This window comes from Drosophila erecta, unplaced genomic scaffold, assembly GCF_003286155.1.
Source record: "Drosophila erecta strain 14021-0224.00,06,07 unplaced genomic scaffold, DereRS2 tig00000055-arrow-pilon, whole genome shotgun sequence".
In the NCBI taxonomy this organism is placed as follows: Eukaryota; Metazoa; Arthropoda; class Insecta; order Diptera; family Drosophilidae; genus Drosophila; species Drosophila erecta.
Window position 1 is genome coordinate 12,789,328 of NW_020825200.1, and position 21,765 is coordinate 12,811,092.

General features: G+C 43.4%; 4 protein-coding genes across 4 annotated transcripts; all 4 read right to left on the reverse strand.

Moving 5' to 3' along the window:
• Positions 1 to 2,259: 2,259 nt before the first annotated feature.
• On the reverse strand, positions 2,260 to 6,842 carry LOC6541869 (adenylyl cyclase X E). Its single transcript, XM_001969662.3, has 12 exons — positions 6,771 to 6,842; positions 6,574 to 6,714; positions 5,843 to 6,002; positions 5,012 to 5,783; positions 4,835 to 4,935; positions 4,422 to 4,779; positions 3,913 to 4,366; positions 3,487 to 3,848; positions 3,336 to 3,430; positions 3,122 to 3,273; positions 2,890 to 3,025; positions 2,260 to 2,831 (listed from the first exon to the last, which is right to left on the reverse strand). The coding sequence occupies exons 1-12, from the start codon at positions 6,840 to 6,842 to the stop codon at positions 2,260 to 2,262; spliced, it is 3,375 nt and encodes a 1,124-aa protein (XP_001969698.1).
• Positions 6,843 to 7,159: 317 nt separating this feature from the next.
• On the reverse strand, positions 7,160 to 11,470 carry LOC6542474 (adenylyl cyclase X E). Its single transcript, XM_001969663.3, has 12 exons — positions 11,372 to 11,470; positions 11,181 to 11,321; positions 10,966 to 11,125; positions 10,121 to 10,901; positions 9,902 to 10,002; positions 9,507 to 9,852; positions 8,958 to 9,408; positions 8,317 to 8,678; positions 8,167 to 8,261; positions 7,948 to 8,099; positions 7,755 to 7,899; positions 7,160 to 7,677 (listed from the first exon to the last, which is right to left on the reverse strand). The coding sequence occupies exons 1-12, from the start codon at positions 11,468 to 11,470 to the stop codon at positions 7,211 to 7,213; spliced, it is 3,300 nt and encodes a 1,099-aa protein (XP_001969699.3). The 3' UTR covers positions 7,160 to 7,210.
• Positions 11,471 to 11,704: 234 nt separating this feature from the next.
• LOC6543320 (adenylyl cyclase X E) lies at positions 11,705 to 15,704 on the reverse strand. Its single transcript, XM_026978957.1, has 12 exons — positions 15,609 to 15,704; positions 15,422 to 15,562; positions 15,207 to 15,366; positions 14,369 to 15,152; positions 14,209 to 14,309; positions 13,812 to 14,157; positions 13,304 to 13,754; positions 12,878 to 13,239; positions 12,728 to 12,822; positions 12,511 to 12,662; positions 12,312 to 12,459; positions 11,705 to 12,237 (listed from the first exon to the last, which is right to left on the reverse strand). The coding sequence occupies exons 1-12, from the start codon at positions 15,702 to 15,704 to the stop codon at positions 11,705 to 11,707; spliced, it is 3,369 nt and encodes a 1,122-aa protein (XP_026834758.1).
• Positions 15,705 to 15,807: 103 nt separating this feature from the next.
• Positions 15,808 to 20,004, reverse strand: LOC6542523 (adenylyl cyclase X E). The gene is made up of 12 exons (XM_001969665.2): positions 19,835 to 20,004; positions 19,646 to 19,786; positions 19,430 to 19,589; positions 18,590 to 19,373; positions 18,428 to 18,528; positions 18,021 to 18,360; positions 17,493 to 17,943; positions 17,079 to 17,440; positions 16,927 to 17,021; positions 16,713 to 16,864; positions 16,514 to 16,658; positions 15,808 to 16,408 (listed from the first exon to the last, which is right to left on the reverse strand). Exons 1-12 carry the CDS (start codon positions 19,943 to 19,945, stop codon positions 15,858 to 15,860), a joined length of 3,393 nt encoding a protein of 1,130 aa, XP_001969701.1. The 5' UTR covers positions 19,946 to 20,004; the 3' UTR covers positions 15,808 to 15,857.
• Positions 20,005 to 21,765: the final 1,761 nt, after the last annotated feature.

A 21,765-nucleotide genomic window follows, 5' to 3' on the forward strand; every position in this document is an offset into this window, starting at 1 on the left:
CTATGTGTTTTTATAGAGTTTTTTCCTTATAGCCACACGAAGTTCTTCTTAAAATGCAATTTTCAAGATTTTCTTTTCCTTTCAGCTCGTTTGGCTGGCGCCATTTCAGTTCTTGCCCGCCGATTTTGAGCCGTTCCCCCCGCTCTGCTCAACTGGCCAACACTTTTGGCTCTGGCCACGCCCCCCTTTGGTTCTGCTTGCATGTGTCAAAAGGTATTTTTTATGTTCAGTTTCGTGTTTTCCAGCATTTTTCCAACGTTTTATTTTTCCTCCTCCTGGCTTTGGCCGGGTTGGCTTGCTTGCCTCGGTTTGGTTCAGAGGACATTCGAGGCGGGGGGCGAGTCGAGTCCCATCTTGTGTGCAGGTAATGTGGCACTTGGCTAAAATGGTGTGTGAAATTTTATGCGAAACGGCTTAAGATGTTGTTGCTGTGGCCGGAGTTGTTGCCGTGCTTGTTGTGCTGATATTTCTGGAACGGAACACAATCATTCTGCTATGTTGCACATAAAAAGTTACGTTGAGTGGCAGTATATATGTATATACGTGTGTAGTTCCCAGTCCGATTGCTTTCTCTACTATTCTCTGACCGAAGCTCTGCTGATGATGACATTTTCGTTTTGGTCGCTCGGATTGGCAGCAACACACACAAAACTGGTAGAAGGGAAAAAAAAGAAATCCCTGAAAAAAGATTAGTTAGCTTGGGAGGGTTTAGTTTCAGTTCCATCTTTTTTACGGACTTAAGTCAATGTTGTTAGTTTGGATTCTGGGAATGGCAAATGGCCTGAGAATGAAACTCGATTTCGATTGCGTTCTTGTATTTTTTTTTTTTGTTTGCCTCTCGGTTTTTGTCATGGAAACATTTTTCGCTTTGTTATTGAGTGTGCCAGAATTGGTCTTCATTTCCAGCTACCACATTCGAAGTAATCATCTGGCTACAAAAAATATAGAGTGGGTCAACCGACGGCTGCATCTAAAATATACTGAATACAAATATTTTCATTGCGTTAATAGTACAGGATTTAAGTTCCGATAAGTGCGAAGAGTTTTAGGGAAACCCACATGGCAACGGCTATTTTTAAAGCTTGAAATGGAAACTAAATAATATCGAAATATTCCATTTAGTCCCAGGCCGACTTATTTTTTTTCTAATTGAAATTGAATGTTTTAAAAGCCTCGAATGTGTAGATGCACTTGCCAAATTACAAACTGTGTTTTGTAACTCAGTTAAATGTTGTTGTCTTTTTTGACCTTATACGTAACTTTTTTCAAAAGGATTCGCCACACAAATAATGTGCCACTCATTATAGAGCAATGAAATCCAGTATAAAAGTGAGTTCCATATAACGAGGCTGAAATACCCTGTAGTAAAGAGTAAAATATATGCATTCGGGGAAATATTGCTATATGAAAACATTCACTTAAGAAATCACAGTTGTACTCATAATTATAAGTATAAGTATTAAGCACCTTTGTAGTGCAACAAAAGAGTTGTCATATATCTCGTCCGTTTCCAGAGCAGATAAGTTTTACATTTTAATTTGCATTTCGAAAAAACGAGCTTTCTTTTTTTGGACGGCGTGCAGTTGGACGAAAGCGTTTTACATGTCAAAGGAGTAGTAGCGTGTCCGTGCAGATAAAACAACTCTTTTTGGAGCAGGAAAGGACACCGAATCCTGGGGGCTTTCACCGGAAATGGCTGTTTCTCTAAAGCGTGTTTTTGCATTTCCGTGCTGTCGTGCTTTTTTGATGTTTCATCCCGGTGAAAACTCGTCAATTACAGAAAACAATGACAAGCACCATCAGCATCAAAGGTATGCGATCTCACCTTCCACATCTGTCGGCGCCATCATATTTTCCAAATTGCTTGTAAAAATACCTTTTAATTGGCTGCCAGAAAGGGGATTCCAACCCATCCAGTGGGCACTCTTCACACTCAAAATTTTAGCACGGCCTGGTATTAATTCAATTAAAACTAAAATGCGGGAATGAGGTAAAATCTAGTTAGCAAGCAGGCTTCTGATTTGCTTTGTTCATGTTTTTGACACTTTTAATGGATAGGCACAGCAAAATCATTAATTATGTTTCGAAATTCGAATGGAAAATGCATGTCACATGCCGGATCAGGCAATTAGATGACAATTGGGCAGGTCTTTGAAGAGCTAGTACCGAAAATAAATCGTCACATAGAAGGGATGATAAGTTTATTTGGAGGTTAATTTAAGCCCCAGTGCTTAGTTATTTAACTAACAAAAACCTGACTTAAATGCCTTGCAAAGTGTGTCTAGACAGACTGCCCATACTGTTATTACCCACTTCAGGATGGGAGTAGGTGGACTGCAACGATATAACCGTGCTGCGCTCCTGGTGACTGGGAAATCGTGTGGCCTCCTTTGAAATGAAGTTGAGGTTCTCATCAATGCCCACCAAATAGGTAGGAATTTTGCCACGCCCCTTTACAAAAGTCTGGCCGCGATATGAACAGGAAATGCCGAAGTCTTGCAGAATCCTGGCTGTCTCCTCCGTCACCTGGATGTGTCCCGGCAGCCCCGTTGACTCCATTCGCGAGGCCATGTTAACCGGATTGCCCCAGATGTCGTAGTGCGGCTGCGATGCACCCACAATGCCGGCCATCACCTCGCCGCTGGAGATGCCGATGGCGATGGTTCCGTCCGTAATATTCCGATCACCAGCAATACTCTGGTACACCTCATTGCTATTGGCCAGGGTTCGCATCATGTCCAGCGCATACGAGGCCATCACAAAGACCACCTCCTCGATGTCCTCACCTTTCTCTTGGAACATAAGTCTTCGGTTGGGTCTATCATTGTCATCTGTGAAGCATTATTTTATACGTTTTTTCACTTCGATTTTCATTGGATTAATATCTACCAGTTGAAGGCATGCTCGTTTTGCGATTTGTACTTGTGGAGCCGGCGAAGTTAAGATCGAGTCCACACGCCGCCATGTACGTGCATCCGACGATTTTGATTTTCTCAACCGTGTAGTACTCCTTGTAGAAGAGCAACTAAAAGTGGGATAAGTAGCTTAATGTAATTGTTTTTCGCTTAAATACCTATTCCACAAATCAAATGTATTATTTTGTTGAAATATACAACCTTACCAAAGTATCAAAGTCGGCAATAATTTCGTTGAGCACCCTTAAGCTGCGCAGATCCATTTCAAAGTTAATCAGCATGGCAAACATGACAGAGACCATTTCATAGTTTTCGTAGTAGAGTTCGTGTTTGGCCAAAGAATTGAGATACACGTCGACTAGAAAATAAGTAATGTCTATCTGAATATCAATGTATCGAATTTACCAGTTCGAGACTAACCAATATGGGATGGCAGTATGTTGTTGAGGATAATTATGATCGAATGATTTGTAAGGCTGGCGTCATTCTCCTTTTTTCGCAGCTCAACACGCCAGCTGAGGGAACCCGATTGAATAGGAAGTAAAGTGTATATAAATTATAGCTAGCTCACTTGAAGTTTACTTTGTTGGTGAACTCTATTTGGCGCTCCTTCACAAACATTGTTAGGAAGGTGATGCAAACTAGCAGGGCATGGGCGTACTCGGATTTGAAAGAGGGGTTTGTCGTGATGCTGTGATGGAAGACGAAGTCAAACTGGAAGAAAATCAGCATCAGATAGCCGGCCGTCTCCAAAGTGGCCACTACTGTCTTGACCATGATGGGTATGTGGGTGAATGTAAAGGTCAAGCAAATCATCAGCGATATCATATTGGTCGTCACCCAGGGATGAAAGCATATCTTGGCCTCCTGCTCATAGTGAAAGAGTCTTTCCTCGATATAAGCCATCTCGAATTCATCCCGTTTGCAGCTCATCTGGTTGAAAGATTGACCACTCACCAAAACCGCGCCAACGTTGTTCCCAACTATAGATACTTACCACAATTACGCATATAACAAAAAAGCTCGATAACACTAAGAAGAGGTATATGCAGATGCGGATGGGCAAACTGCTGAGGATCTTCTCATGGACGTGAAATATGAAGCAACTAAATCGGTTGTATTGATGGGGCACGCTGTGTTGGCCATACCTGGTCCAGCAATACTTCTTGTACCACGCTATGAAGGTCAGAATGCACTGTATTATGGCCACTGTGGCTGGCAAAAAGATGCAGGAGGGGCATACAGCTTGGGTGTCCATCAGCTCGATGTACACCACGCCGCAGCCAACGCACCAGCCCAGAATAATGCTGTATTTGAACATATAGTCGGTTTGCTTCAGATAGTCTCTTTCCAGAGTACGGTCGGTGAAGGTCAGGCAAATGTTTAACTGGTGGTATGCAGGAAGTTCCTTTTTCGATTTGAGCCCACAAATGCCGAAGAGCGATTCGTGACTGAGATATATTTTATTTAGCAAATGGTTAATGTTACGACTCTTTGTGTACTTACTTAAATGCACTGACCGGCATTTTGCGAAACTCTTCCCGCAACTCTTCGTGGAAAACCGCCCTAATATTTTGATTAGCAGAATCACTCAGTCTTGGTCCTGCTCCCACCTCGAACAGGGAATGGGCATGTAGTTCGCCAAGGAAGTCGTCACTATCCTCATCGTCCATTTGCAGGTCCTGTCGAATTATATATGTTCCTACTCGGTATTTTTGCAGAAGAGGATGTTCCCGGGCAGTTTCAGGTCCATCCTCAATAGCAAAGCGATTAACGTTCAGATAGTTCAAGGTGGCACTACTTATGTGCACGAATCCCGGCACTCCAGTTGATTCCAGGACATTGGCAATGGTTACATCCAGTCCTAGAAGATATTTGAAAGTTGTATCAGTTGTATCCAGTTCGTACTGTCCAGTTACCCCATATATCGAACTGCAACTTGGCCTCCCCGATGACCCCTGCAAACAGATTGCCCGAGTGAACTCCAATGCGCATATTGATGTCCAGGCTGTGCAGGTCCCTGAAAATTATTTAGGAATACATATTATATATGCATAAAGGCAATGCAATTTGATACACTGATGCACTGAACTCACCGCACCTCCATGATGTTGGTGATCATGGAAAGGCCTAGGGAAACACAGTTGGTGGCGTGATCGGGATCGGGTTCGGACAGACCCGCCACACAATAGTAGCAGTCCCCCAGGAACTTGATGCGCTGCACCTTGTAGCGGTAGGCAGCCATATCGAATCTGCCGTAGAGATCGTGCAGGACCTTCACCAATTTTTCTACCGTCAGTGTGGTGGTCAACTGAGTGTAGTTCACCACGTCTGCATACAGGATGGAGACATCGGGATGGATTTGGATGGCCATTGTGCGCTCCAAGGCGGTCCAGGAGTGAACACCTTGATTGGCCATTATAATCCTGCCCTGAATGTGCTTCTGCAGGGGCAGCGAGATCTGCGGCGGCAGGATGCTGTCCAGCAACTGCTTCTCCTGCAGCCGGGCGTTGCGCAGCCAAATATTCTCCTTGATGTACTGGTGTCTGTCCAGGAATGAGGAGCGCACCACCGTGTCGTTCATAACGCGGTAGAATATGCCCACGAGATTAAGGCACAGGTAGTGCACAATGTCCACCGACATTCCGCCGACTGCGAATAGTGCAGTCACAAACTGAGCGAATCCCTGGGCAATGAAGAGCACGAAGTAAAGTATATAGATGCCGGACACCAGCAGAGCCAGCAGGACTGCCCCGCTTATGAAGTGGATCGGCAGGAACATGTATATCATGTATATTATGTACGTGTCGTAGAATGTGCCCAGTATCCAGTTGTGCGCATAGGTGTGGTAAATCGATTCAGAAAGGTCTACAATTAAATACTTGGATAGGAAGTTACTGCATCCAAGCGGATAATCAAATACTAACCAGCGAATACCAGAGTCATGGAGGCGAATATCGAGCTGGCATACATGTACCACGTGTGTTTCGCTATGAATTCATCGCAGAAGTTAACACTCAGCACAAGTATAAGTACCACGGAGCACGCCAAGGTAAGGGCCACATCAAAATAGATAATTGATACGCGCTACAGGAGTTCAACAGGAGGTAATACAGTACCATAACAATAAGAGGAAATGGAAATGTACAAAATGGAAGGGCAATCTTTTAGGATCTGTAGTTCGACTGCTGGGCACTCTATAGGATCCGGCACTAGCTCGTCGGCTTTAGGGTGAGCCGGTCTTGCCCATACAGGCAAATTAATTTAGTTAATTAATATTCGCCGTTGCAATGAAAAATATCTATACTTCTGAGGATCATGGCGGTAGTTTTTGAATTTAGTTTTGAATTTAATTTTGAGCACAAGACAAAATCAAATGCCTTAGAACTCACTGTTTTTCGACGAATACCCATTAATTAAATATGGTAATTAAATTGGCGGAAGTATCCAGAGCTGTCCTGGTACAGCTGATTTCGATATTTGTTACCTGTTGAAATTGCCTCAAAAAAATGCAAGCTACTCGGCACTAAACAATATATCCATTTAGACGAAACTAAATAGCCTTCAGTCGCCGCTACAGATCCAAAAGGTCGCTTTCGATGGTAAACCTTTTGTGCCCCTTTTGGTATAAATTGTGGCCAAGTTAGGCGGTTCTTACCTCAATTGTGGCTAGAAGTAGGGCACAGTGCACGCTGGTCACGAAAACATGCAGCACAAAGAAGGTGAGGAGGTAGCTCTTCCAAAGGCGTATCCTATACAATCGGAACTCGCTCTCCAATCGCAACTCTGCACATTTGGCCTGAAATATTCAGATTTTTAATAAAATTTTGTGTAGCACTAAACACCATGTTTTACCTTAAGATAGCCGGGTTCCCACATGCGTTCCCGTGCATAATTGAGCTGACAAATTCCTCGGTTGTTAGGCATTCTGATTTATAAGCTTATCTTACCTGGATTTTGTTTTCAATTGACAGTTGATCACATAGCCAACTCGAACAAGGTTTTTCTTTTAATAAAAAGATCATGTTAATCCCTGCAAAATATTCCAAAATTTGAGATAAACACGTTCTAATGTATTAAAAATATGTATTTTCAAACTAATTTTTACAAGGTTCCAGTTTTTACATCATTTTGTATGGCTACGCATCTCAAATTTTTCAGTCAAGAACTACGAACTCAAAATCTGAGAGACGTAGCCAACAATATGCAGTTGCGATTCAATTTCCATATTGTGACTAATTTTCCAAACAATTGTATGTCTTTGGAGCCGTGCAGGTCATGGGTTAGATGTTACGTTAGTGCCTCCCAAAAATATGAGACATTTTTCTGGATATGAACGACAGGTCCTTATCGATGCCCACAAAGTAGGTGGGAATTTCGCCACGTCCCTTCACAAAGGTTAAGCCGCGATAAGAGCACTGAATATCGAACTCCTCGAGTGTTTCTGCTGTCTCCTGTGTAACCTGTATAAGTCCAGACAAACCCGTCGATTCCATTCGGGAGGCCATATTGACCGGGTTGCCCCAGATGTCGTAGTGCGGCTGGGAAGCACCCACCACTCCGGCCATTATCTGACCCGTCGAGATACCGATCCTTATCTCACTGGTGGACAAAGCCCGGTCGAATTTTTCTTCGGCGTAAGTCTTGTTGCACACTGACAGGACACGCATCAGGTCCAGAGCAAACGTGGTCATTATAAAAGCCACCTCGTCATTGCTGTTGTCTTTTATGGTCGACTCCTGGCGACTGCGCACCTGCTCCACTGAAATAATCGGATACACCCATGTGGAATTAGAAAACCTCTGCTACGGATTTGAGTCGTCATGCATGGGTACTAACTTTCGAATGACAATGATGCACTTCCGAATTTCGAGGTGCTATCAGGGTTTTCGATCAGGCTGAAGTCCAATCCACAGGCCGCCATGTAAGTGCAGCCCACGACTTTGATCTTCTCGACTACGTAATATTCTTTGTAAGCATACAGCTGCAATCGGAAGCTATAATATAAAATATAATCAGTACAATAGCTCACCAGTCTGTCGAACTCTGTGATGATGTCATTTAGCACTCTTAGGCTGGGCAAGTCCATATGAAAGTCTGTGAGCATGGCAAACATGACCGATACCATTTGATAGTTTTCATAGTACAGTTCGTGATGGGCTAATGAATTGAGATATACCTCGACTGCGAAAGAGAAACGATAGGTTCATAGCAAGTAAGCTCCTTGGGGCGATAGTCTTTGAAAACTGACCAACATGGGAGGGAAGAATGTTGTTGAGCAGGATTATGATGGACTGGTTGGTTATATCGGCCGCCTTCTGCTTGTGCTGCAAATCCAAGTTGAGCCTGTAATCGGCGGAAATTCAGCTGACTTACAGAAAGTATGGGCTGGAGAAATTACTTGTAGTTCATTTTAGTATTGAACTCCGACTGACGCTCCTTCGCGTACATAGTGATCAGCATCATGCACACCCTGCAGCAATGCGCTATTTCAGCCTTCAGGAAAGGACATGTGGTGGAACTGTGCTCAAAGATGAACGCGAACTGGAAAAACACAATCAGCACAAAGAACACGGCTTCACAGCAGCCGATGAAGGTCTTGAGGGCGAAGGGGATGCGGGCAAAGGTGTAACTCATTCCCAGGATCAGGGCCATCATGTTGGTACAGGCCCAGGGGTGGAAGCAGGAAAACGGATCCATTTCATAGTGAAAGAGCTTGCTCTGAATGATGTCCAACTCGTATTGGTCCTGGTCGCAGTTTATCTTTGGGCACGCAAACATATTAAAGGCAGCTGTAAGCGCAACATAGTGCATAACCAAAGATACTAGAATAATAAGATGCGTAACGACCATACATTGATATGAATGATGATGAATATGAGCTAAATATTATTTACAAAATCTGTCCTGTTTTTTCATCTTTTTTTGAAATTTTCAGCCTATTTTTTCCGTTTTTTTTTTCTCAATCTGTTCAGCTCTAGAGCCAGCCCAAAAAAATCGTGTTACGCATCTTATTATTCTAGTGTCTTTGGCATAACTCACTAATATCAAGGAGATCACCAAGTAATAGCAGAGTATTATCATCATGTAGACCGTGAGGCGCAGGACAAAACTGTGCTGGATCTTTTCAAAGGTGTTGAATATCGCGCAGCTGAGTTTACTGTACCTCCTGTGCTCGTCCTTTCCACTGCGCCACCAACAGACTTTCTTGTACCAGCAGATGAATAGCAGGGAAGTCAGGAAGAGAAACGCGATCGTGTCTATTATAGCACCCGTATACCAGAGATATGCGTTGTTCACGTACTGGATGTAAATGAGGCAGCACCCAATGCCCCAGCCGAGCACCACTGAGTATTTAAATATATAGTCCGGCTGATGCAAATAGTCCCTTTCCAGAGTGCTGTCCTTGAATGCCACACAAAACATGCCCAAATCGCGTTCGACTTTCTCGTTCTTTAAGTTTATTTCTCGTCGCGACCAAGGGCAATGAAATCTGGGGTAATTTTGAAAATAATTTTGAAAAATTGTGTAATTTTTGATGTCCTTTGCCTACAGTGAGCGAACAGGTGCACTCTTTTCCCCAATACTCACTTGAAACCCCCCACCGGCATCTTGCTAAACTCATCCCGCAACTCTTCGGACAGTGAGACGGGTTTCGAAAGCTCGGATTTCCGGTTAGATCCCACGGTTTTCAGGTCCAGGTTAGCAACGGACCTAACTACGCTAGCAGTCTTATCTGAATCGCGGCTTGGTATGGCGGTCAGGAGGTAGGTGCTCATCGGATGCTTCTGCAGGACGGGATCCCTCAGGGCCTTTTCCGTGCCCGGATATATCTGGTAGTCCGCAGCGTTCAAGCTGCTAAGAGTGCGTCCACTGACATGCACATACCCGGGATTTCCGGTTGCTTCCAGCCGACTGGCGATGTTCACGTCGGACCCTGGAAAAGTCACGAGTAACTTTTGGATCATAGATGTCATGGGTCGTACCCCATATGTCGTACTGCAGCTTGGCCTCGCCGATCACTCCTGCAAACAGGCTTCCCGAATGGACCCCAATTCGCATGTCAATATTCAAAGAACGCTTCATCCTGCGTACAAAAGGATGCTCAAAAGGAAGACCACGTTAGAAGAATAAATAGGAAAAGGTAGCTTTGGCACCACAAGTCATAGATTGTAAACCTATTAGGATCGTAGTAATAAACATACCGCACCTCCTTAATGTTAGCAATCATGGAAATACCCAGAGAGACGGCCAAACTGGCGTGATCCGGGACAGACTCGCCCAGACCCGCCACACAGTAGTAGCAATCGCCCAGGAACTTGATGCGCTGCACCTTGAAAGCTGAGGCAGCCATATCGAATCTGGCGTACAGGTCGTGCAGGACCTTCACCAGCGTCTCCACCGTCAGTGTCGTCGTCAAGTGGGTGTAGTTCACCACATCTGCATACAGGATGCTGACATCGTTGTGGATCTGGATGGACATGAACTTCTCTGTTGTCCGGGAGCTGCCCAAATGGTAGAGGTCGGTATCGGGCCGCATGATCTTTTCCTTAATGCTTTTCTGAATAGGCTTTGCAATCTGGGGTGGCAGAATGCTGTCCAGAAGCAACGACTCTTGGCGGCGAGCTTGCCGAAGCCAGATCTCCTCCTTGATGAACTGGTATCGGTCCAGGAAAGAGGAGCGCACCATGGTGTCGTTCATGATCCTGAAGAATATGCCCATCATATTGAAGCCCAGGTGGTGAAAACAATCTATTGACACTATATCCAGACCGTAAACGTATTTTGCCGCATTATGATCGGTAAACAGTATAAAGTGTATGAAGTACAGGAGATATACAACACTGACTGAGATGGCTAGCAGAGCTGCTGCCTTGATCGAAGGAATTGGCAGGAACATGTAGATCATGCAGAGCACAAAGACATCGTATGAGGTATAAAGAGGCCAGTCGGTATGGTAGTAATGATAACTGTTGTGCGCTATATCTGGAACCCGGAGAAAATACTGCATGCGGATCTTAAGGATCGACTAATTTTCAATGAATCTTACCACCCAAAACCATCACATATGCCGACAAGGTCGAGGTGACAGTCATGACCCACCTGTGGCGATCTACAAATTTTTCAAAGAAATTGATGCTCAGTAAGCTCGTGACTAAAATCAACGATCCTCCGTCAATTATCACATTGATGTGCATGTATGTTTTGTACTGCGTAGAAGTAACTTTCGTTGAAATATCCAGAATTCCCACTAAAGGCGCTTACCTCGGTAAATGACCACTCGATTACCTGAAGACCTACGATCACTAGTATCAACAAGGGGTAGAAAACGGTGAGGTAACTGATCATCAAGCGAATCTTATATTTCATGTATTCCTCCTCTAAATTCAGCTCCTTACACTTGGCCTACGAGTATCTGTTGCATTCAAGAGCCTGAATTTAGGCAAACTCCTTACCTTCAAATAGCTTTGTTCCCACAGGCATTCATTAGTATATTCCAGGTAACATCGCCTAAACCTTTCCCTGTACGGCGTTTTACAAGTATTTTTGTTCATATTTTTATTTGTATTTTTTTGTACGTTTATTGTATGTATGAGAATTGACTAAGGACTAAGAGGACTAAGCCTGCTTAGAGCCACCAACCTACATTTAACCAACCTACAGTTGCCTGTCATTTGCCTTTATTTACATATCACAAAGCTTACTTTCAGTTAACAATTACTATTAGGTTTTGTGTATAAATTGAAAATATCTATACCGCACATATTTCTGTAAAATTTGAAAATGCTTCATATGTTTTCACTTGAATGGGTGCTTTCACTGTGATCTGGCACTAGAGAAGCCAAGACTGAAAAACGCTTTGACTGCTTTCTGTTCCTCCTATCCGAGGGCATAAACTTCAAGTTCTCATCGATGCCCACAAAGTAGGTGGGAATTTCGCCACGACCTTTTACAAAGGTCATGCCACGGTAAATGCACTGAATATCGAACTCCTCGAGAATTTCGGCCGTCTCCTCCGTCACCTGGATGTGTCCAGGCAGCCCTGTCGACTCCATTCGGGAGGCCATATTGACCGGGTTTCCCCAAATGTCGTAGTGCGGCTGAGAAGCACCCACCACGCCGGCCATTATCTCGCCGGTTGAGATTCCGATACAGATCTCTCCGGTGGACAGAGCCCGGTCGAATGGTTTTTCCCCGTACGCCTTGTTGCAGACGGAAATCACTCGCATTAGGTCCAGGGCAAACGTGGTCATTATAAAGGCCACCTCATCATGGTCGCTATCTAGGCATTTGGACTCTCTGCGATACAGCACCTGTTCATCTAAAAGAAAGAATTTATAAGCAATGCGGTTTATCCTCTCCATCATTGGGAATCCATCAGGACGGTGTACCTACATTCGGATGAGAAAGAGGCATTAGTAACCTGTACTTTGCTGCCAAATTTTGACTTGGCCAGGGTAAAATCAAGTCCACAAGCCGCCATGTAGGTGCAGCCAACGACTTTGATCTTCTCGACCACATAGTACTCCTTGTAGGCACTTAACTGAAATCGGAAGGTTATGCTTACAGTAAAGAAACCAATAGATTAGCTTACCAGTCTATCGAATTCTGTTATGATGTCGTTTAGCACTCGCAAGCTGGGCAAATCCATTTGAAAATTGATGAGCATGGCGAACATGACGGACACGCTTTTATAGTTTTCGTAGTACAGTTCGTGATGGGCTACTGAATCGAGATAAACCTCGACTGTGGGTGAAAACGTTTTTGATTGAAACAGTACGCTTTGGGGTAATATTGAGGTAAAAACTTACCCACATGGGAGGGAAGAATGTTAGTGAGTAGAATAATGATGGATTTGTTTGTGATGTCAGCCGACTTCTGCTTGATTTGCAAGTCCTGATTGATCCTGTTGACAGGGAAAACTTCACTGTATGGAGAAGTAGGAAGTGCATCAAACATACTTGAAGTTTATTTTAGTATTGAACTCCGACTGACGCTCCTTCGCGTACATCGTGAGAAACATCATGCACACCCGAAGACAGTGGGCTATTTCCGCCTTCATAAACGGAGTTATAGTGGCACTGTGGTGGAAAATGAATGAGAACTGGAAACCCACGACTATCAAGTAGGCGAGGGCCTCGCAGCAGCAAATGAATATCTTGAGGGCAAATGGGATGCGGGCAAAGGTGTAGCTCACGCCCATGACCAGGGAAATCATGTCCGTGAAGACCCACGGATGGAAGCAGTTGTCAGTGACGATGTCGTAGTGATAGAGCTTGCTGTTGATGACATCCAGCTCGTACTGATTTTTGTCGCAGTTTAGCTGAATAGAGGGATAAAACTGGTAACGCGGTGTACTAAGCTGTACTAAGTAGTTGTAAACTTACTAATATCGTGGAGATTACCAGGTAATAGCTCCCAACTATGGTCAGATAGATAGTAACGCGCAGGACGAAACTGTGCTGGATTCGCTCAAAGATCTTGAACAGCTTGCAGCTGACTCTGCCATGCTTTAGGAATTCATCCTCTGCACTCCTCCACCAGCACACCTTCTTGTACCAGGAGATAAAGAGCAAGGAAGTCAGGAAGGTAAACACGACCACGTCGATCATGATGCATTCCATACAAATGCTGTATTTGTCGTGCACTACCTGTATGTAGATAAGGCAGCATCCAATTGCCCAAGCCAGCAGCACTGAGTATTTCAAGATGAAGTCTGGCTTATGCAAATAACTCCTTTCCAGAGACGGATCCTTGAACGCCACACAAAATACGCCCAAGTCACGATTGACTTTCTCATCACTCGCATTTGTGTCGCGGCAGCACGGCGATCGAATTCTGTGCATAATTATTATTCGTCATTTGATTATCATTCAAACATCGCTTAACACCTACTGAACGCCTCCCACTGGCATCTTTTTAAACTCCTCACGCAACTCATCTGACATTACGGTAGGCTTCAAAATCGGGCTTTTCCGGGACGCTCCCAACGCCTTTATATTGATGTCGGCGTAGGAGTGCACTGCATCCACGGGTCTGACTGAATTGCGGCTTGGAGCGGCCGTCAGGAGGTAGGTGCTCATTGGATGTTTCTGCAGTACGGGATCCCTCTGGGCCACTTCCGTTCCCGGAAATATCGTGTAGTGAGATACGTTCAGGCTACTCAGGGTGCGACCACTAACATGCACGTAACCGGGTTTTCCGGTTGCCTCCAGCCGATTGGCAATATCCACATCGGGACCTAGGAAGCCAATTATCCGATCAAGCTGCCACTTACACCTGGTTAACCTACCCCATATGTCATACTGCAGCTTCGCATATCCGATCACACCTGCGAGCAGAGTGCCCGAATGGACCCCTATTCGCATGTCGATGTCCAATGCACGGTAGGAACTACGGATGGAAGGGTGATATGAGTGCGGAGAGACTGAAGATGCATTTGGGAAACATACCGCACCTCCTGGATGTTTGCAATCATGGAAATCCCCAGGGACACAGCCATCTTAGCGTGGTCGGGATCAGATTCCCCTAAGCCCGCCACACAGTAGTAGCAATCGCCCAGGAACTTGATGCGCTGCACCTTGAATGTGGAGGCGGCCATATCGAATCTGCCGTATAGATCGTGCAGGACCTTGACCAACTTCTCCACCGACAGTGTCGTCGTCAATTGGGTGTAGTTCACCACATCTGCGTACAGGATGGAAACGTCTGGATGGACTTGAATGGCCATAAAGTTATCTGATTTCCGGGGATTGGCGAGATAGCGGTCTGAATCGCTTTCGGACGCTATGATCCTTTCCATAATGCTGTGCTGGATGGGCTTTGCAATCTGAGGGGGAAGAATGCTGTCCAGCAGCATCGATTCTTGCTGGCGAGCTTGTCGAAGCCATATCTCCTCCCTGAGGAACTGGTATCGGTCCAGGAAAGAGGAGCGCACCATGGTGTCGTTCATGATGCGGAAGAAAATGCCCATTAGGTTGAAACCCAAATAGTGAAATATGGCGACGCAAATTGTATTAAGGTCATAAACCATATCTGAAATATCTTCATCGTCCTGCATTAAAAAGTAGGTGAATAATCCCATGTACATAAGACTGACCGAGGAGGCCAGTAGGGTTGCATCCCTGATCGAAGGAATTGGCAGGAACATGTAAATCATGCAGAGCACGAAGACATCGTATGCTGTATTGAGAGGCCAGTGATTATTGAAGTGGTACACTAATATCTGAAATATATCTAAAAATTAAAGACAGTTAGGGATAACAGTGGGGTCCAAGCTAATAAACTTACCGACAAGTACCACAATATACGTGGACAAAATCGAAGTAAACACCATAACCCACCTGTGGCGCAGCACAAAGCTCTCAAAGAAATTTATGCTCAAAGTGCCAGGAACAGTAACTAATAAAATTACGGCCGATATCATTTCGAAGAAGATGAGTTTTTTTTGCTGCAAAGAAGCTTGTTAATCAGAAACGCTTTATGGATCACCTTCGAACTCTCACCTCGGAGAAAATCCATGGGCATACTTCGCAGCCTAAGACCACAAATATAAACAAAGGGAAGAAGACGGTGAGGTAACTGATCATGAGTCGGATCTGATATTTTTCATACTCTTCTTCTAGACACAATTCCTTACATCTGGCCTACGAAGCAAACATTAAGTAACCTAAAGTCTGGGGGATTTTTCACCTTTAAATATTTTGGTTCCCACATTTGCTCATCACTGAAGTCCAGATAACAGTTCTTCTTTCTGCTTTGAGTTTTAAACGATGCTTTCTTGTGCATATTTTCGAAATTTCAAAACCCTTTTTTACTATCTACACTATTTTCTCGTATCTCGATTTAAAATAGAATGAAATTCCACGCACATTGATTGAAAAGCACAAGGTTACATATCAAAAATATATATTTCAGTAATGTTTGGAAAAGTATACCAAATTATTCACTGGATTCTTGATCACTAGTCGAACTCCTCCTAAGGCTGTCCGGATCTAGTGAAGACATAACTGAGAAACGTCTTGACAAACTACGATTGACCAATTTTGCGGACATAAATTTGAGGTTCTCGTCGATGCCCACGAAATAGGTGGGTATGTCACCACGACCCTTCACATAGGTCATGCCGCGGTATATACATTTAATGTCGAACTCCTGAAGAATTTTCGCTGACTCCTCCGTCACCTGGATGTGTCCAGGCAGCCCGGTCGATTCCATTCGGGAGGCCATATTCACAGGGTTTCCCCAGATGTCGTAGTGCGGCTGAGAAGCACCCACCACGCCGGCCATTATCTCGCCGCTGGAGATCCCGATGCAGATCCTCCCATTGGAAATGGACCGCTCGAATAATATGCTCGAGTACGCCCGGTTGCATGCCGCAAGGGTTCGCATCAGGTCCAGGGCGAATGTGGTCATTATGAAGACCACCTCATCGTTGTTCACATCGCTGTCGTAGTTCTCGTCCGTCATCCTGTGATTACGAGCTTGTTCCACTGGAATGAGGTTTGGATGAAAATTACGGGTTAGGAAGCATATTTTATATAATAATATATATAATTATAATCTGGCTACGCCTGTGTGTTAGGTTTCTCACTTACTCTCAACATGTAGGGAACTATTGCGAAAGTGATTGGTTTGGCGGATGTTTGAGGCCATGTTGAAGTCCAGTCCACAAGCTGCCATATAAGTCCAGCCCACGACTTTGATCTTTTCCACCACGTAGTATTCCCTGTAAGCAGTCAACTGCGATCGTATGGAAGTATTAGAATGCCAATGGGTTCGGTAAAAGCAGCTCACCAGTCTATCGAATTCTGTGATGATATCGTTAAGCACTCGGAGGCTGGGCAAGTTCATTGGAAAATCTTTGAGCGTGGCAAACATGACTGATACCATTGGATAATTTTCACAGTAGAGTTCGTGTTTGGCTAACGAATTGAGATAGAGGTCAACTGCGAAAGAAAGCGAATGAATGAAATGTGGGAAATGTTGGGAAATATCCCCTAAGACTGACCAACATGAGAAGGAAGTATGTTATTGAGCAGGATTATGATCGACTGGTTTGTTAAATCGGCTGCTTTTTGCTTGTTTTGCAAGTCCACATTTAGCCTGTTAACAGCACGAGGATTAGGCTGATTAAGGGCAAGATCTAAGGCAACAACATACTTATAGTTCATTTTGGTATTGAACTCTGACTGTCGCTCCTTTGCGTACATCGTGAGCAACATCATGCACACCCGAAGACAGTGGGCTATTTCCGCCTTCATAAATGGAGTTGTGGTGGCACTGTGCTGGAAAATGAATGCAAACTGGAAAAATACGATTAGCAAGTAGGCGAGGGTCTCGCAGCAGCTGATGAATATCTTGAGGGCAAATGGGATGCGGGCGAAGGTGTAGCTTATGCCCAGGATCAGGGAAATCATGTTTGTGAAGACCCAGGGATGGAAACAGGTATCCCGATCCATTTCGTAGTGGTAGAGCTTGCTCTCAATGTAACTCAACTGGTACAAGTCGCGGTCACAGTTTATCTGCAAGTTTAGAATTGATTACAACGAATAAATGATACTGCGTAAAACTCACTATTATCAAGGAGATCACGGAATAGTAGGACAATAAGATCCCCAGATAGACGGTAATGCGCAGAGACACGCTGTGTTGGATCTTTTCAAAAGTGTGGAACGCAAGACAGCTGTATTTTCCATAGGTCTTGAACTCGTAGCGTCCGCTTTTCCACCAACACACGTTCTTGTACCACGCGAGGCACAGCAAGGAAGTCAGAAAGAAGAACGTGACCAAGTCGACCACAATGCAGGAAGGGCAAGAAAAGTTGTTGGTCACTATCTGGATATAGATCAGGCAGCACCCGATTCCCCAGGCCAGCAGCATTGAGGACTTGAAGATGAAGTCCGGCTGGTGCATGTAGTTCCATTCCAGAGTAGAGTCCTTGAACGCTGCGCAAAATATCCCGATCTCGCGCCGGGCCTTCTTATGAGTGTCCACGCTGGTCCGTTGGCAGCAGGGCGAGTTAAAGCTACAATGGAAGTGGAAAGCTTAAGTAACTACATATGCAGTAATATTACAGTTAATATTGCACAGAATTACACTTACTTAATGCCCCCAACTGGCATATTCCGGAACTCCTCGCGCAACTCTTCGGTCATTGATGATTGACTTGGCCTGCCTGACCGGATGCGTTCGATTGACCTTATTTCAAGAATTGAACCGGATAAAAGTCCACCAAGCGAAGATAAGACTGATTCGCGGGCCTGTTGGCCAGTAAGTAGATAGGTGCTTATATACCGCAGCACTGGATCCTTTCGAGCCTTGGGCGTACCAGTCAATATGGTATAATCCGCTGGATTCAGCATACTCAGGGTTCGTCCACTCACGTGTACGTAACCTGGTTTCCCAGAGGACTCCAGATGATTGGCGATCTCCACGTCAGTGCCTGTCGAGGGTTTACTTGGTAAAATTACATTAAATGCACCACTTTTTACTAGCCAAGAGTACCCCACCCCATATGTCGAACTGCAGCTTGGCCTCGCCGATAATCCCAGCGAGCAGGGAGCCCGAATGAACCCCTATGCGCATGTCGATGTCCAATTCACGTTCAGCCCTGTCGAATGGTGAAGAGCGTAGTAAAGTGGGCCTATTCCCCTTTTCAGTGGCTAACGTACCGAACTTCCTGGATGTTGGTAATCATGGATATGCCCAAGGACACGCAACACTTGGCGTGATCTGGATCCGGCGTAGTCAAACCCGCCACACAGTAGTAGCAATCGCCCAGGAACTTGATGCGCTGCACCTTGAAATTAGAGGCGGCGATGTCAAATCTGCCGTATAGATCGTGCAGGACCTTCACCAGGTTTTCCACCGTCAATGTCGTGGTCAAATGGGTGTAGTTGACCACATCGGCGTAGAGGATGCTGACATCAGGATGAATTTGGATGGCCATGAAGCTTTCTGTCAAACGAGGACGCATTTGGAATCGTTCGGGGTTATTTTCGGCCTGGATTATTTTGCTCTTGATTTTTTCCTGAAGAGGTTTCGCAATCTGAGGCGGTAGTATGCTGTCCAGTAGTATCGATTCCTGGTGCAAGGCATGGCGCAACCAAGTCTCCTCCATGATGAACTGGTGGCGGTCCAGGAAGGAGGCGCGCACCATGGTGTCGTTCATAATGCGAAAAAATATGCCCATCATGTTGAAGCCCAGGTTGTGCAATATATCAGTGGACATCACATCGAAGCCGAAACTATCGCGCTCAGTGTACACTGCGTTGAAAGTGAGCGAGTGCATAAAAAAGGCCACATATATAAGGCTGACTGAGGTTGCCAATAGGGCAGCTCCCTTGATCGAGGGAATTGGCATGAACATGTAGATCATGCACAGTGCGAAGACGTCAAATGAGGTGTTAAGGGGCCAGTTGTGCACGTAATAGTGATAGGTGATCAGAGCGATATCTGAAAATGAACAGTCTGCAAAGTGAATACTCCAATATATAATTTGATAAACAAACCAGAAAGTACCACCATATATACCGACAGCACTGAGCTGACTATCATGACCCATTGATGGCGACTGACAAATTTTTCGAAGAAATTGATGCTCAACAAGGTTAGTACCAGGATAGTGTTTACTACTCTGACAATCAAGTTAACGACGATGTCATTGTATTGCTGCATGAGAGTTTATTTAGCTGAATTGGCTTAGCTGAAATATCATCAAATATTACCTGTACGCTGAGCATTTCGATTGTCAAAAAGCTTATGCCCAGAATTATAAACAAGAGGTAAAAAATGGTGAGGTTACTGACCATCAGACGGACCTGGTAGTTCCTATACTCCTCCTCCAAATGTAGCTCCTTGCATTTTTCCTACGGACGAAAACCTCATCAACTGAATTAGGGTGGACCAAAGCTTACCCTCAAGTAACTGTGTTCCCATAGCCGCTCGTCAGCATAGTCGAGATGACATGGTCTGAGCTTCCTCTTTATTAACGGGGATTTCTGCACGGTACTTTTGGGAAAGTTCATGGTTTTGGCTTGTGTTCTGTGTAAGTTAATTTAAAATGAGTGTAGCGCCTAAGCTTGCTATGTTTTTTTCTAAAATTATTTGTTGGTTGAAAATTTGTTTTCCTATATTTAGTTCGCTCGTGCTGGACTTACGAGTATCTTTGGCGAAAAAAATATTAAAAACGAGATAGAATGCTATAGTCGAAATCCCCGACTATCCGCTACCCATTACTCAGCTAGTAGAAGTGCAAACGAGAAATTTCAACATTTTCTGGTATGTCGGTAGAAATTCCTGAGATCGAGCGCACATACGGACAAATGAACATGGACATGTCCAGTTCGACTTAAAAAAAATAAATTTTTAAATTTAAGTGCAGATTTTTAGAGAATTGCGCCAGAAACATTTAGAGGTATGTCACTTCAAAATCCGATTAAGTCAAGTTAAGTTATGGAGTATAGAACTTCAGCCTTGGGTCATTTTTTACTTTTTCGAATTTCTAACATCAAAAAAATTACAAAAATATTAAAAAAAATAAATTTCTAAATTTGAATGCAGTTTTATAGAGAATTGCAGCAGAAACATTTAGAGGTATGCCACTTCAAAATCCGATGAGGATAAGTTGAGTTATGGAGTATAGAACTTCAGCCTTGGGTCATTTTTTACTTTTTCGAATTTCTAACATCAAAAAAATTACAAAAATATTAAAAAAAATAAATTTCTAAATTTGAATGCAGTTTTATAGAGAATTGCAGCAGAAACATTTAGAGGTATGCCACTTCAAAATCCGATGAGGATAAGTTGAGTTATGGAGTATAGAACTTTAGCCTTGGGTCATTTTTTAATTTTTTCGAATTTCTAACATCAAAAAAATTACAAAAAAATAAATTTCTAAATTTGAATGCAGTTTTATAGAGAATTGCACCCGAAACATTTAGAGGTATGCCACTTCAAAATCCGATGAGGATAAGTTGAGTTATGGAGTATAGAACTTCAGCCTTGGGTCATTTTTTACTTTTTTCGAATTTCTAACATCAAAAAAATTACAAAAAAATTAAAAAAAAATAAATTTCTAAATTTGAATGCAGTTTTATAGAGAATTGCACCAGAAACATTTAGAGGTATGCCACTTCAAAATCCGATGAGGATAAGTTGAGTTATGGAGTATAGAACTTTAGCCTTGGGTCATTTTTTAATTTTTTCGAATTTCTAACATCAAAAAAATTACAAAAATATTAAAAAAAAATTAATTTCTAAATTTGAATGCAGTTTTATAGAGAATTGCACCAGAAACATTTAGAGGTATGCCACTTCAAAATCCGATGAGGATAAGTTGAGTTATGGAGTATAGAACTCTAGCCTTGGGTCATTTTTTAATTTTTTCGAATTTCTAACATCAAAAAAATTACAAAAATATTAAAAAAAAATAAATTTCTAAATTTGAATGCAGTTTTATAGAGAATTGCACCAGAAACATTTAGAGGTATGCCACTTCAAAATCCGATGAGGATAAGTTGAGTTATGGAGTATAGAACTTCAGCCTTGGGTCATTTTTAAATTTTTTCGAATTTCTAACATCAAAAAAATTACAAAAATATTAAAAAAAAATAAATTTCTAAATTTGAATGCAGTTTTATAGATAATTGCACCAGAAACATTTAGAGGTATGCCACTTCAAAATCCGATGAGGATAAGTTGAGTTATGGAGTATAGAACTTCAGCCTTGTGTCATTTTGTACTTTTTCCGAATTTCAAACATCAAAAAAATTACAAAAAAATTTAAAAAAAATAAATTTCTAAATTTTAATGCAGTTTTATAGAGAATTGCAACAGAAACATTTAG

Excerpts from the sequence above, each read along its gene's own strand:
- LOC6541869 (XM_001969662.3), bottom strand. The coding sequence starts at position 6,842 with ATGCCTAACAACCGAGGAATTTGTCAGCTCAATTATGCACGGGAACGC. Across the intron at positions 4,936-5,011 it reads ACCAACATCATGGAGGTGCG|GGACCTGCACAGCCTGGACA; the intron begins GTGAGTTCAGTG and ends AATAATTTTCAG. Across the intron at positions 3,849-3,912 it reads TTGTTATATGCGTAATTGTG|ATGAGCTGCAAACGGGATGA; the intron begins GTAAGTATCTAT and ends TCTTTCAACCAG.
- LOC6542474 (XM_001969663.3), bottom strand. The coding sequence starts at position 11,470 with ATGAACAAAAATACTTGTAAAACGCCGTACAGGGAAAGGTTTAGGCGA. Across the intron at positions 9,409-9,506 it reads ATGCCGGTGGGGGGTTTCAA|ATTTCATTGCCCTTGGTCGC; the intron begins GTGAGTATTGGG and ends AAATTACCCCAG. Across the intron at positions 7,900-7,947 it reads TCACAGAGTTCGACAGACTG|CTGTATGCTTACAAAGAATA; the intron begins GTGAGCTATTGT and ends TTCCGATTGCAG.
- LOC6543320 (XM_026978957.1), bottom strand. The coding sequence starts at position 15,704 with ATGCACAAGAAAGCATCGTTTAAAACTCAAAGCAGAAAGAAGAACTGT. Across the intron at positions 13,240-13,303 it reads TGGTAATCTCCACGATATTA|CTAAACTGCGACAAAAATCA; the intron begins GTAAGTTTACAA and ends CCCTCTATTCAG. Across the intron at positions 12,663-12,727 it reads CATTCTTCCCTCCCATGTGG|TCGAGGTTTATCTCGATTCA; the intron begins GTAAGTTTTTAC and ends TTTCACCCACAG.
- LOC6542523 (XM_001969665.2), bottom strand. The coding sequence starts at position 19,945 with ATGAACTTTCCCAAAAGTACCGTGCAGAAATCCCCGTTAATAAAGAGG. Across the intron at positions 19,590-19,645 it reads TCGAAATGCTCAGCGTACAG|CAATACAATGACATCGTCGT; the intron begins GTAATATTTGAT and ends ACTCTCATGCAG. Across the intron at positions 19,374-19,429 it reads ATATATGGTGGTACTTTCTG|ATATCGCTCTGATCACCTAT; the intron begins GTTTGTTTATCA and ends GTTCATTTTCAG.